The sequence below is a fragment of the Saccostrea echinata genome, unplaced genomic scaffold (assembly GCF_033153115.1).
Source record: "Saccostrea echinata isolate AGI-Se365-2 ecotype Australia unplaced genomic scaffold, CSIRO_AGI_Sech_v1 ptg000054l, whole genome shotgun sequence".
Classification (NCBI taxonomy): Eukaryota; Metazoa; Mollusca; class Bivalvia; order Ostreida; family Ostreidae; genus Saccostrea; species Saccostrea echinata.
In genome coordinates, this window is record NW_026889803.1 from 19,537,796 (window position 1) to 19,553,130 (window position 15,335).

Sequence of the window (15,335 nt, forward strand, 5' to 3'; positions counted from 1 at the left end):
AACTATATAAATACATATGTATTTCTATGCACACACACACACACCTTTGAAATTTCTTTTCAGATTAATAAATAAATGTCAATTATAAAAACAGAAATATAAAAAAGTCGGACAGAAAGTAAAAGACTAAATTTATAATTTTCGCCACTGATAGAGATCATAATGTATATATATACATATATAAATTACCACCAACCTGGGCAAAGTTATAACCTGCAATAGCTAGAATAGCACATTCGGCTGTTCCATTGCAGGACTCCTTATAAACTTTCTTTAAAATTTCTAAATGTAATTAATTAAATATAGATATGAAACATCATTCAATATCAGTATCTTTTAAAAGAATTACATGCAGCATGAAAAGAAATGAAGTTTTATGGCTGTCCACTCGTATTTACTTGAACTTCATCTAAATTCTTTGTAGGTATACTAGCTTTTTTTTCAGAACAATGTAAATTTCTTCATTATTTGTTGTAAAACTTTGATTTAATGTGTCTGATTATTAATTTTAATTTTTTTGTATTGTATTGCTTGACCTATATGAGTGTATTATGCAATAAAGAAATTATTAAATTATTAATTTTTGGATACATGTACTTTTAAGATAAATCTCTTCTTCGTGTTCTAAATTTAATTACACTGAAAGAAATTTCATTTTAAAGAGACCCAGAATTTTGTATTTTATATGCCCAAAATTTTTCAACGAGGGATCTCTCGCCCCCCCCCCCTTTGAACTCCCTACTAAGACTATGCCCTGGAGGGTAACACTGATAAATTTCACACCAAGAAAACCACTGTCAACCGAGGCGAAGCCGAGGCTGACAATGGGTTTCGATGGGGGGGGGGGGGGTGTTCAATGTTACCCTCAGCTACATGCAATAGTTATTATATCATACTAAATATTTTAACAAATACAAATAAAGGTGAAGCGCGCGTATAGACTATGCACAGTCATTTTTGGGGTGGGGGTGGAGGGTATCACCCGTTTCTGAGCAATGTTGACGGTTGGTAAGTTCTATCGAGCTGTGAAGACGTGGTTTCATCATTCAGGGGGCAACCGTGTTTTTTAACAAATGTTTTGAGACGAATCAAATTCAACTAATTCATCTGAACCCCCCCCCCCCTTCCATAAAAAATAAAATAAAATAAATAAATAAATCATGCCAAATTACTGCCTTCTTTTGCATGCTTTCAATTGATTGAAAAAAAAAAATACAAGTGTGAACAATCCTATTCTTGGTCAGGAAACACTACAGTTCACAGAATGAAGTCATTTTATTAATTTTTTCATTTTAGTTAATTCCTTTGTTTTATTAGATTAAAAACAGTAATCCCATATTTTATATGTAAGAAACATCAGACACTTGTAAATAATCAAGAAATCTACCTTTTCATGATTCTTCTCATATCAGATCATATGTCAAAGCCAAGTAGCATTTTGACATGTCTATGAAAAATCCAAAACTGGTATAAATATTGATTTTTCTTTGTGTACCATTTGAATGATTTTTTATTTACATGTAAATCCGTAGAATTTTTGTATATTTCAATGTACATGTATTGATTTTTTTTAATAAAATGATTCAACACACACATTCATATTTCTTCAATGCCGCCACATTTTAATGGTCGCTATAAATCCATCATTAGCAACATTAAAATGTCAAGTCATCTGCAGTGTGGGTATCAAACCTACACAGCAATATATGTGATAATTTTTGCTGCTCATCTTTGGTGTCAATTTCTTCTAGACAATAACTGACAAACGATGGTATTGAGGAATGTGACTTCACCAAATCTAACATGCCCACCATTTAAGGCTCTTGCACCTTGCTGAACAATGAACTTACCATGTACATCCGTATTTCAAAAATCAATACCATATGTATATTTTATCATACATCATTACTGTAAAATGTCCTATAACCAGGACACAGACGATTGTGGAGGAGTTGAGAGCAGTGTTTGCAACAGCTTTCTAGAAAGGCAATGCAGTCACGTACTTGCTGTATAATTTACAAAATCTGATGATTAGCAGTCCCTGTGTCTATAAATCTAATAACCCTTCCATTTTGAGCATTTTCAAAAATCTACAGCCTAATACAAGTAGTGTCCCTATATTTGGTACAAAGAACCATCAATACACAATGTACATGTAAACTTGATTATACAAACACAGCCTGAAAGGGTTACAAACTTTCATTTTCCTCATGAGAAAACACACCTTGAAACCTCTCGCACAGAAAATCTTTTCATTGATTTGTATCCTGAGTTGTGCAGTTGACAATAACCCACATTTTTTTTTTGTTTTTTGGTTTATTTTGTCAATCTCTCAAATAGTTGTATGCTATTTATTCATAACATTCATAAAACACTAATTCAGAAAAAATCAGCATGTAATTTTACATTTTAAAATGTTTATGTACATTTATTTAACATGTATGCATGTCAAGATCTTATGATAGATGAATGATAACAATGAACAGTACAATTCCAAACATGACCAATGATGACCCATAACGAAATGCATGGTTAAAATGCTACAATGCTTTTTTCTTCAATGGTAAATGATACAGGAATATTTCCACACACTAGTTATCTCTATTTCACACTTTGTAAAGACTTCACCATAAAGAATTAATACTTTATGCCAAGCATGTATTTGATCTGGCTATTCAATAAAAAGAAATGAAAATCCTGAAATACACTAATTACATCAGTTCTGTATTTGTGTGGTTTATTTGGCCTGGCACTGCTTGATGGAAGTCCAGAGTGTTTTGTATATTCACTACTGTTTGACAGAAACAAATAAATATCCACTTAGAAAGCATATCTTGTTCTGATGTCTTCAAGCTTTTTGGAAACCTGTAAATATAAATCAATAACCATATAATACATACACCAGCCAAAGATGATGGCAGATGATACACGAAAAAGATGCACAAGCCAGGACAATGATAAGATGTAAACTACAATTGTCTGGCACATTATCGTTTACATTTTTTTTTTATAGATCCTATCAAAATGTAAAAAAAATGTCTATTGCATAACACTCGATAAACTTATTTATGAATTACTTCAATCCTCTTCAATAAATCTTTCAAAATGTGAAAAGTTGTCTAATGCACAACACTTGATAAACTTATAATATTTTATGAATCACTTCAATCCTCTTTAATAAATGACCATAGAAATTCAAAACTTGTAAATTCATAAATAATGAATTTATGTCTAAACACCTTACACCTCTCAACACTTCTAATACTAACAATGAAGTTATTCTGATGAATGGTATTTTTTGTACACTTACTTCGCTGGGTGTCCTGTCTAACTCTTCAGACACACTCTTCTGTTTGGCAGGATCTATAGAGTTAAACATCTCACACAGGTCTCCATCTATCACATTCTACAATGATCAAAAAAAATATGTTGTGCTTCAAAAAATTACACAGATTTCCATAACACTGCTAGTTTGTAGAATCCATAGTAAAATAAGATAAAATATTTAAGCTGTGTTATACATATACTTTAATGAGTCATGCGTACATAATACATTATATTAATATAGAAGAGCATTGTTGATATACATACTTTGACGGGGAAATAGTAGGACCTGAAGGATAGGTGATCTCGGCCACACAGAGGGGGGTGCTCTGTTCTCATATACATCTCCAAATGTTGGAAGAAGTCATGATCCTACAATATTGCACAAAACTCATTATTCTTCATCTGAAAACTCTTTACATCTGATGCTTATAAACATTGTTGATTAGAATTCTTGAAACTGTTTAAATACAGACCTTGAATTGAATTATACTTAATCTGTGTAAGATTTGTCTCATACCTCGTGTGATGTGAAGGACACCAGCATTCCTATTCCTCCTGACAGTGTGGTGTACACCAGAGATTCTGACCCCCCAGGTATCAGGGTAGCCTTCTGTAAAGAGGTCACCATCTCCCCTAGGTGGAAATTCATCACCACATCTGCCTGGAAGTTGTAATCAATCATGATCACACCAATTAGAACTTTCAAGATTCATAAAGTACAAGTACTGTAAACCAACTATTATTCGCGTCAACTTTTATTCACGATTCGTCAGTTTGAAATCAATCCGCGACGATTAATTTTTGCGACTGAGGAAATATTCTCTACAAAAACAAAGCAAAATAAATGGTTGGCGGCGATTAATATTCGCGAGTTAAAGTAGGTCGCGAAACTCGCGAATATTTCTCGCACGCGAATAAAAGTTGGTTTACAGTAAGTTTGGATAGTGGATAAATGAAAGGAAATGAAAAATACCTTCTGTGAAGCTCCGTTCAGAAGGCCTCTATCCCACAATGCTTTGTTTCCTGTTGGATCTTCATCAACATCATCACTTACATCTGATGGAAGTCGGATCTATCAAAATATATGCCTTCATCATATAGAATGTCTTCACAAAACATACTGAATGTTGACTAAATTCATCTGTTATAAAGATGTACATTTACATCCTAGGTTTATGAACAAAATAACATCTAAAAATATGCATCACTTACAATGGTGATATTGCCAAATTTGTCTGCCCCTGCCACAGTATTATAATCCAGTAAACAGGAAGCCGTAATCCACCTCGGGTTTGTGTCATCGGCAAACACAATCAGCTGGTTCTCTTGTCTCTTGTATCGCAGAAAATGGAAACTGTCTTGAATGTCAGCTGCCACGATGCGATTTCCAATGGTATGAATCATAGACACAAAGTTTGGTATGCTCTAAAAAGGAAAATTACTCAATACATATCATGGGGAGGAAAAAAAAAAAACAATCCAATTTTTAAATTGTCTAATATTTAACGATTATGATGAATGTTGTTTGCAAGGACTATTGGTTTAAAATTTTAAAGTTTTCCCCCATGAAAATCAGATATACCAGTTTTTAGCACTGTTCAAACATGAACAGATGAATCCGACAGAGTTCTTCCATTCAACCACATACCTTATTTTCACATTTTCTCAGCATTTTCTTCTTGCCAATGTCGTAAATCCTTAGATACCTTCCCACACCAATAAGAACTCGTCCTTGAAATGATGCAATTGCTCCAGGGACATCTTCTACAGGCGTTTTGTGTAGTAAATTCAGGGACTCCCCTCCATCCTCCACTTGATAAAGATAGATAAATCCTCCAGTAAGAGATCGGGGATTCAATACAAGGTCTCTAGCCACACCAACTAACACAAACTGGTCATCTCCTCGACTGGCAAATTTCACTAGGGCAATGCTGCAATAAATTTTATCTTAATTTAAAGGAAAGCACATAAATTTAACAAACATACCCATGAAATGAAACATATATTACCCATCTATGAATAGGATAAGAAAGTGTTTTAACAAAGTACATGATCAAAACTAGATTGCTCACAAAATATGAAATTCACAATATCTTTATCAATATCTGAAAATATCTTTCTTTCCACTTTGGACACAATAACAGTCAGCCATGCTTTGTCATGAATCAGAAGGTCAAAAATTGTAATCACAAATCAGTTGAAACACGGAAAGAGCATCATTTTCATGACAGCTTAGCCCCAGTTAGATCCCCTTAAGATGTTGACCACCACACAGTACATACCTGTGTACAGATTCATTCTGTTCCAGCTGTATTTTCTCTAGTGTATTGCCAGAGATTGGATTGATAATTCTGATGCTGGAGGCCCACATTCCAGGACCAGCCTTAGGGGCACCAAACGTTGCTTCAGATCGTTCCTCATTCAGGAAGTTAGCAGCCATTTCTGCCGCCATTTCTCTCTCCTCAGCACTAACCATCTCTACCATTTCCTGAAATATTTCATTTCACATTTACTTAAAACAAATATTTAAATGGTCAATACAAGGCAGAATAATTATGAATGTTATCACAACTCACTTCTTTTCCGAGTTGAACAACTGTATAGAAAATGTTCACTGTGCATGAACATTAGCATTTGACATTTTAGGAATCATAGAAAATCAATTAAATGCTTTATGACTCTTGCCTACCTCTGCCATTTGCTGTTTCCTCTCCATCTTTGTGGCTTCTGTATAAGCATTATAATCAGTCTCTATTACTATCAAGTTGTTGGTCTCGGGATGGATCACAAATTTTCTTGGAGTGTATTGCAGGGGGTGAGACACCTGATTGAACACAGCACCTAACTTTTCTAAAGCCAAAATTCTGAAAAAGGAGACAATTTTTTTCATTAATGCTCACCAGAAACTGATTTCAAGACTTCATTCTTGTGACAGAACTACTGAAAACAGGAGGTAGCACATTGTTGAACAAATGACTTACAGCTTGTAAATGATTACTTTGCTATATAACAGTGCCTTTCTGCACACGTTTTTCTTACCTGAGGGTGTTGGTGGAGATGGCTACAATGCCCTCTGGACACTGTTCTGAGGCAAAACCTGATGCATACTCCAAAGTCTCATAAGACAAGGGTGTCAGATGGAATCTGTTCTGGTATGTGTAGCTGAGCCAAGATCTGCTGGACATGGCTAAAACCTATAACACCAAAACATACTCGATTTATTCAACTCTTAAAAAGCCAGAATTAAAATATCAAATTTCAAACTGCCAGTAATCAGAATAGACAAATTTTAATCAATGTTTTTCAGTTGAAACACGGATGTATAACATCATATCACTGGCTTTTTCAAAATGAAGTTTTTGGTTTGTTTTGCTGTAAATTGTTTTTTTTTTCTATTTTAGCATCAGTGCTCTGTAATTCAACTTACTGCTTCAGATCCTTGCATAGATATTCTGAAGAGTTTGACAGGCCTCAATCCCAGGTACCTTGTCCTGGTGTCTGAGAGGTCTCCAGTAACTGTGTCTAACACTGTTCTCAGTAACACACCATTCTGTAACATACAGCACATACAGACATGATCAATGTTTCCATGTCCACCAATTAACAAGTACTAGGTATTATTAACCTCAAACTGTTGGTATTCAGAAAAGACAAATTAAATCGATGCTTTTTCAGCTGAAATATGGAAGTATAATATCATGTTACTTTTTTTTTTTTAAAACACAATATATCTGTTATTAGACACAGATTTATAATTACATACGTGTACATATTAACATCCCTTACATTATAAACTTTCATAAGATCCTCTATTACAGCTCTCCTTACCTGTAGACCAATGTTGAGAAACAAGCCCCCCACTGTGCCTGTCTCCCCCGTTTCCTCCTTAGCTTCAGTACCCCCCATCTCCACTATACACAGAGACTCTGGGGGCTCTGGCAAGGCCTGCATACTCAGTGGGGACAAACAATCCTGCAAATAACAAGATACATGTTTGCATTATGTACATCTATCTTCTTGAAAGAAATTGACAAATGACTAAATTACATAAAATAGGTGTTCTAATGTGTGTTCTTTTCTGAAAATATCATCCTTCTAATCTAATCTAGTTAAAATCTATGAGGGACAGTCAACTGCAATTTTTTACCACTGGAAACCTTGACACTTTAAACTTACTGTTGGATCCAGTGAAACAATCCTGACTGTGTTATCGGAAAGACCCACACCCAGAAAGCGACACCTCTGCTCCCCCACAGGGACTCTCCCCAGGGCCATACAGACCACCTCTGATGACATCTCTTTTCTCTCTGTGTACTCATTTAACTGGCCTGTCTATAGATCATAAAAGTATTAAAATAATTAGAGCATAAACTGTTCAACAAGCTACCAATAGTTGCTTTTTTTTCAACATGCATTTCAGTCTGAGTACATGCATGTAAATGTTGTGAACATTTTGGAGTAGGAACGGCTTGTCATTTTGACAATACCAGAAGATCAGTTATAAAAGCTAATTTCATTGTACATGTATTTCATTACACAGCTTTTTTTTTTTTTTACTTGGTCTAAAGTATTTGTACTTTGAAATTTTATCTATTACTTTCATCCACTTTACCATTGTACACACTGTGCAATTTTTTAAACTGGGTGAAAATAATTCAAAGCAAAAATTTACATGCAAATGATACTCATCTAAACTTTATACATGTATATACAGTAATTTGTGGATTACTTACTGGGTCCATTTCAAAGTAGACAAGTTCTCCCCCCGTCAAAGCTATCACTACTTGTCTCTGATTGACAGCACATTTGACAATGCTCTTTTTCCCAGGTGTCTTCCATTCGTTGACTCTTTTGTCAGATCGGATGTGACGGATTCCATCAGGATAAATCTTGAAAACAGTAAAACAGTTTTTTATGTGGTTCACAATACCTTGTCTGATCAAATTACATTTGTAAATTACATAGCATACACCTCAGATACCAAAAATAATCATAAACTTCTCATATGAAGTGGAGAAAGTTACTTTATCATCACAGATGTATACACACGTGGCAGACAAGTAATCTAGCAGTTAAGAATAAATTACTTAAACAGATGATACACATGAATGTACCTGTACTAGAGCATCATCTCCAAGCTGTGAACAAGAAAGTGTTGGTGTGGTTCCCAAGAACCCTGAGTCTGTCACTTCCTCTACAGTCTCTCCAATGGACAATACAAGAGTAGCGTTCACGAAGGACACAATAATGTAGGCATCAAATTCATCTGCAAGTACAAAATGCTAGGAAAGGTAACAAAGATGTCATTTGTCTCTACCACAGTATGTGCCACAAAAAGAAAAACGTGAATAGACGTTAGACATATTCAAGGGACCACTTGGATTTGGTAAGTGGTGGTGTGAGAGTTGAATTATAGGACTTCATTCGAAATCTTAAACCTACATATATACATGTATATATCAAACAAGTGCATATACAAATGTATGCAACACCTTCTAAAATAAGTAAGCATGTTGAACAGTCATCTCCTTTTTAAAGATTTCTTCATATTCTTCCATCATAATAACCGAACTTGAAATACCCACCTGATATTGGTATCAGCCTTATTCTAGGACAGCATCTGAAATGAGAAAGTAGGCGTGGTGAAGGAAAGTTTCCAAACACCAGCCTTTATTAGAATTGTTCTGTTCTGTGGGTCCCTGCTATTGTAAGTGTAGTCAACATATACATTTTTCCTCATTTTTCTATTTCTATCTTATAATTCAAGTTAAGTTTGCCATCTCAAAATCCAATCCAGTGTACCTACAAACAAGATGTATCTGTTCTCAGTTTTTCAACTGGATATGAGGACAAATATTTGACTTTCTATTGGTGGAACTTTGAATTCAAAATTCTCCTCAATTCAAATATTTGTCACTCATAAAAGTTTCACTGTCCCCAAATTGGCACCATGGTGTTTAGTGCAAGGACCCACTTTTCTCTCTGTGAATGAAGTAAACATTACCCTCAATGTTCTTTTTCACTGTCCAGACAGCATTGGGGTTACCAGGCAGTTCTGATACAGCCATTTCAGACACCTATAAATTACACAGCATACAGATGCAATATTAACACTCAAGTTTTAGTATGCAAACTACTATTCAATTCAAGTAAATATTTCATGTTCCTTTGAAGTCAGAACACTGATGTTTCCTTACCTCCAGACCATGTCTAAGGACCCTCAATGTAGACCTTGGGCCCCTCCCGCACAGAGTATACAGCTGTGGTGTGTCTTCATTTGCAAGATCAGCAATCTGGAAAAAAATGATACGTTTCACAGAGCTGCTCAGCAACTACTTACTTTTAGATACAATTTATTGTTCAAATTGACTTTTATTCTCCCAGCAGCTTACCTGGCAATGTGTGATAGGTGACAAACTATCCATTTCATCCACTTGTACAAGATTTTTGAGTGGTCTTGGTGAAAAGAAATGAGGTTCACCTTCTTCAAGTTGAGATGCACTGCTAAATCTAGGCTCATCATCATCATCTCCAAGCTGGGCAATCTGGTACAAGTAGCTGAAAAAATGTACACAACAATTATTCTGAAATCTAATCAAGATCAACATAACATACATGTAAATGTATGTAAACACAATGTATTTAAATATGTAGCAAGAAAATGAAACATAGCCATGACTTCCTGTTTTCTAGATATACATCTACACAGACCCTACTTTCCATTACTTGGAAAACCAAGTACTAACTTTCACTCTCTCCCCTCATACATGTGCAGTAGATCTCTAGTAACTTACTGATTTCCAAACTCTGATGCTATGAAGAGAAAGCCAGACTTCAGCACACACATACTGGATGCAACTGGGACCGTATCAAAATACTTTAATATGATTTCTGTGACCTAAAAGGGAATCCAAAATTGTTAAGCCAACACTTTTAAATTCACACTACTTCACAGATATAGTTCTACACTTACGCATTAATCAACATACCATATCTTCATCTGTTTCCAGTGTGATTTTGAAGATATCTCCTTGTTCAGTTTGTGCCAGAAAGAAGAACATGCTCTGAAAAATGAAATGTTTTAATCAAACTCAACTTACAATGTATAAAAGGACACCCTCATCAACATATAAAATTGTTTTCTTTCTAGATATCACAACATTCAACTTACTTTTGTTTTATGAGTAGCACTGCAGACAAATATCATACCCCTTTCTGGATCATCAAGATCATTCTGAAATCAACAAGAGGCATTAAAACATTGCAAAAATCTTTTACAATTCTCAATTCTTCATGTAAATAGATGGATTTCCATACTGGCATTACTACACAAGTACAGTATGTCATATATACAGTATAATCAGCTCACCCTCCTTCTGGGGATAGGACATCTGATGTCAGGCTGATCTCCCAGATTCTTGTATGTGATGTAGTTCTCTGAACAGATCAAGACTCCACTGGGACCATCACTGCCTCCAGGCACTATCAAAGAATAATGCAAATGACCTCAAAGTAACCAAACTGTATGCAACTGTCACACACTCAATATCTTCTCCAACTCAAAATTTTGTACATAAGAATCAATGTACAGGGCTCCTGACCCTCTATAATCCCTACGCAAAGTAGGTACCTTTTCCCCCAACTGAATAGTGCTATTTTCCCCATTTTCATTACTATAGATAAAGTTAATAACACCAGAAAATCAAAATATGATGAATTTTATTTTATTTATTTATTTAATTTTAACATACTGATTGTTCTCAATTTCCCTCAAAATGTTGCCATTTTCCCAATATCAATTGTCCCTGTCTAAAAGTGGTGTGAGAGCCTTGATGTACACATTCCTGTCTATCACTTTGACTTTATTGTCTTATCTGGCCTTTTATTTAGTTATCATTTTTACCAGAGATGAGGAAGTTGGCATGCTCCTCCAGAGCCTCTGAGTATTTTCTAACAACATGATTTAGACCCAAATCCAGCTCATAGTATGTCAACAGCTGTTGTGTATTCTTGGCACTCTCTCCAGTGTGGTCCATATCTGCCTCCTAAATAATAGAAAAAAATGATCTTCTTCAACATATTGAAATGAATGCAAAATTCTATAATTTTCTTTGTCATCTCCAGAAAACCTTAGTTGTTTATCCAATACTTTTCTTTACTATCACTGGTCAAGACCAATTCTCAGACAGTACCAATTCATGGTCTGTACAAAATAAGAGATAGCATAAATAGTTTTTTTTTTTTTTAAATATTTTTTCTGCAGAAAAACTAAACAGATAAAGGACATTATTTTAAGGAATTGCCATAACCAATTTCTTTCTTTTTGTTAGTTTCTTTTCCATTCAAATAAGAAATTCAAGTATATACTGACCATCTACTCAAAAAGAAATTCCACTTATACAAATGTGTCTATGAATTGGTCCTGTTATAAGTGTGGAAATAACCCTGTGTTTGTCTTATGTGCAAAGTCAATATGTCATGTACTAAATATTCATAAAACATTTTGCAGAATATATGCACGTATGTAGACTTTACAAAATTTTGATTTGACTCTGGAGTACATAATCAAAGAGGGAAAAATGCCCGAAAACTTATCACTACCCAGTATAGGTAATTATCATTTTGCATATACCTCATAATCAATTTCCAAACAGGCAAAAGTGGGATTTTCAAATCCAACATCCACACCGACCATGTGGTACACCAATGTGTTTGCTTTGTGTGCCTCCAATGGAGAGGAGATTGTCAGTCTAGCAGAGGCATCTCTGTTCAAAATGTACACCAGTTTTTGTTTCTCCACAGCACCTAAAATGAAGAGAAGGATTGTTATTTCATTTATATCATCTAATCATTTTTTTTTTAGTTATTACAATTTTCAATGTTAATTCAATTCCCTTCCCTAATAAATGAAGACATTTGGTTCAAAGTCTTTGGGGATCAATTTTTTACTCTATGTTCATTTATAGCAAAAAATTTTCTGTTTAAAACAACCTATCATGACAGCTCTGCCTTTAGGATCAACAGCTAAATACTGTCCTGGCACAATTCTTCTGCATCCACTCTTTCCAAAGGTTTCTTGATGAACCTGAACAGAGAAAGAAAGAGAATAAAATACAGAATTGTAAATGAATTTCAAATCATCGTCAGCAGATTTCCTTCTTCTTTTTTGAGCCCCTATTTAACATGAATATTTTACCTTTTCAAATGTATTCTTCTGTGGGATGTACTCCAGAATAACAATTCTGCCAGAATCAGATCCAACCACAACATAATCTGCAAAACATTGTGAATTTCAAATCATCATCTGTTAAAAAGTCAAGATTCTGTAGGAAAATTGTAGGGAAAAAATTACCAACTGTTGAGTCAGGACGTTCGTATTACATTCCTTAAGATCACAATTGATATTTTTTTGTGTTTTTACTGCAGATATAACGAGGTAATTAAACACTTATTGATTCAATTGAAAATCCCTGAATTGAAAATCTAAAGTTAATTATATGGAGATCACATGACAGTGTGATGTCAAAGGTGACAATGGCTGATCAGCTGTTCATGTCAATCTTCCTAAAATACATGTGATACAATCTGGATTTTTTGCATTATGGATGACCAAATCACTGATTTTGTTGATATGAGGTTGGACATCCAACCTTATATGTTTGAAACATATACGGCAAGAGAAAATCTGCAAAATCTGTAAACATGGTAAAACAGCAGATAGCTCAGGAGACAAAGAAATACACTTTCACAGTAAAATTTGATTTGTAATCAGACAAACGGATTGAACAAATTTTATGTCCTTTAGTGCTATTCAGTAAGTGTGACTAAGCCCTTAACAAAACTGCAGGAAACCAAAATGTGATGACTTCTTTCTTAAATTTTTTGTTATATTTTGATTTCCCATAAACACAAGTTTCTAATTTTACCAATTTTAATAACAGGGATTTATCTAGCTATTTTGTTTTACTAACGTTTTGATATATTAAGGGGAAAAATGAGAGCCGCAGGCTCGAGCTGAGTGCCAGAGGCGCGAATATGCTAGGGGAGTCCGGGGGCATGCCCCCCCCCCCCTGGAAAATTTTTTAAATAAATGGAGATTTACAAACAATGTTTGTAATATTCTCTGTTTAATTGGGGAATTTTCTATCTGAAAAAGGGGGAATTTTTGCACCTTTCTTAGGAGGGGAAAGGAACCGTTTACCGGTAGTAAAAACAGCCTTGATAAATCCCTGAATAGCATCAGTCTCTATACCAAAAAGGTAGTGCGAGAGCCCTGTAAAGTCATAAACAAAGTATAAAATCACATTAATTCTGTGTATATGTGATGTTACCTTTGGATCCACCTGTCAGTCTGAATGGCATTAGTGAGCGGATCATTCCAAACACTTCCACTGATAAAACAGGGTAAATTTTGCCTGTGTTGGGGTCATGTCTCAGAAGCTCTAGAATTTTGCCTCTGGAAACAATGATTTCCTGAAGCTTTGATCCAGAAAAATTGCCATGCACGGCACAGTTTATCCCTGTGGCCCTCTGCAAGGTTAAGTTGTACAGAAACATGGCTAGTTAATTCTGCAAAAGAAAAGGAATGATGAGAAAGCATGCAAACACTTCAGTCACTGTTGCATCTCCTAATACTATCTAGCTAACATTCAGGAATAAAGCGTTTTTTATCCTTATATAACTGGTACCGATAAACGGTACCATTCCCAATGCCAAAAAACGTTAATTTTTCGACCAAAAATTCCCATTTCAACTGCCCAGCAACAGACTACAATGACATCGTATTTCTTTTTTATATGAAACATTGTACAAGTTGACTGTTTCACTTCCGCTTAAATCGAAAGTAGAGATTAGTCGTAATATGGTGGGACCTGTGGTGTAGATAGTTAGAATAATCTAACTGTGTCTCGGGACAAGCCCTCACCAGTTAGAATACCTCCCATATTATACTTGCAATGTAGCAAATCTGAGTGGATCCACTCCGAAATGATTTTGAAGAATACAAAAGGGGTTGCACTGAAAACAACTACCGAATTAATCATAACAAACCTTTTTGAGATTGTATATGCCTTTTAACCTAAAAAATAATCCATATAAATACGAAAATTCAACTCATTTTCTCAACGTTTTTCCCTCGCTTCAAATTTAATGCCATGTTGACATTCAGAACTCTCTGGATTGTTCATAGAAAATGCACAGAGTTCGAGTTATCACCCGTGTTTATTTTGCTACATTGCTAATACACGGAACGAATTCTATTGTTAAACCGGGTCCGTAGGACAATATCATTTTAACGATAGAACGTTCTATCTATGGTGCAGACAGCGTAGCGTCATACATTTTGACAAATTGAAAGCATAAAAATGCAAAAAACAATGGACATTGATATGAAAACAATAAATACTTGTTATTTATTCATTAAAACACAGAGTAATAGGTAATGAGGTTGGAATAAACGCAAAATACGTGCCATTTGTTTAAATGACAGAAAATTCTCCTTCGTTTACTTCAATGCTATTTTCCCAATTGAACCGGTACCGGACCCTTTCCCAATAGGTAGAAAAAAATCGCTGAAATGTCAATTTTATTATTGATAATAATAACTGTATACGAGAAAACTCGGACTACATCCAACCCAAAAAGAAATGACTCTTCTGCCTAATAACATACAGAGTTCTCAATATATTCTTTAATCATATGTAAGGTGCAAAACTTTCTTCTCACTCAAAAGTTTAAAAGGCGAAATATTACATACCATTCAGGGCAATGAAAAAGAAAGCGTGGCCAGCACCTTTGTTTACAGTATTATTTTGTATGTAAAGAAGGTATTTGTAGCCTAGTGCAATTCGAAAACCTAATCACTAGAACATGCAATTTCACATACCAATTGCATTAATTGCGATTACACTGCCATATCAAGGATGATCGTCGATTTTACATTACGATTTACCATCGAACCATGGGTTATCGACGGTGTTTCCGGAAGTTATGCTAGACCATCATGCATT

At 34.8% G+C, this 15,335-nt stretch overlaps 1 protein-coding gene across 1 annotated transcript; it reads right to left on the bottom strand.

Moving 5' to 3' along the window:
* Positions 1–2,296: 2,296 nt before the first annotated feature.
* LOC133206375 (splicing factor 3B subunit 3-like) lies at positions 2,297–15,329 on the bottom strand. Its single transcript, XM_061342325.1, has 28 exons — positions 15,212–15,329; positions 13,659–13,896; positions 12,524–12,600; positions 12,319–12,412; positions 11,960–12,132; positions 11,231–11,372; positions 10,697–10,809; positions 10,499–10,561; positions 10,317–10,391; positions 10,122–10,225; positions 9,720–9,885; positions 9,525–9,620; positions 9,332–9,404; positions 8,442–8,593; positions 8,061–8,216; positions 7,504–7,659; positions 7,156–7,299; positions 6,755–6,877; positions 6,367–6,521; positions 6,017–6,191; positions 5,610–5,815; positions 4,976–5,258; positions 4,540–4,752; positions 4,301–4,399; positions 3,845–3,988; positions 3,592–3,696; positions 3,311–3,406; positions 2,297–2,865 (listed from the first exon to the last, which is right to left on the bottom strand). Exons 2-28 carry the CDS (start codon positions 13,882–13,884, stop codon positions 2,821–2,823), a joined length of 3,654 nt encoding a protein of 1,217 aa, XP_061198309.1. The 5' UTR covers positions 13,885–13,896; positions 15,212–15,329; the 3' UTR covers positions 2,297–2,820.
* Positions 15,330–15,335: the final 6 nt, after the last annotated feature.

Excerpts from the sequence above, each read along its gene's own strand:
- LOC133206375 (XM_061342325.1), bottom strand. The coding sequence starts at position 13,884 with ATGTTTCTGTACAACTTAACCTTGCAGAGGGCCACAGGGATAAACTGT. Across the intron at positions 9,405-9,524 it reads TCCTTAGACATGGTCTGGAG|GTGTCTGAAATGGCTGTATC; the intron begins GTAAGGAAACAT and ends TGTAATTTATAG. Across the intron at positions 3,407-3,591 it reads CCTACTATTTCCCCGTCAAA|AATGTGATAGATGGAGACCT; the intron begins GTATGTATATCA and ends TGATCATTGTAG.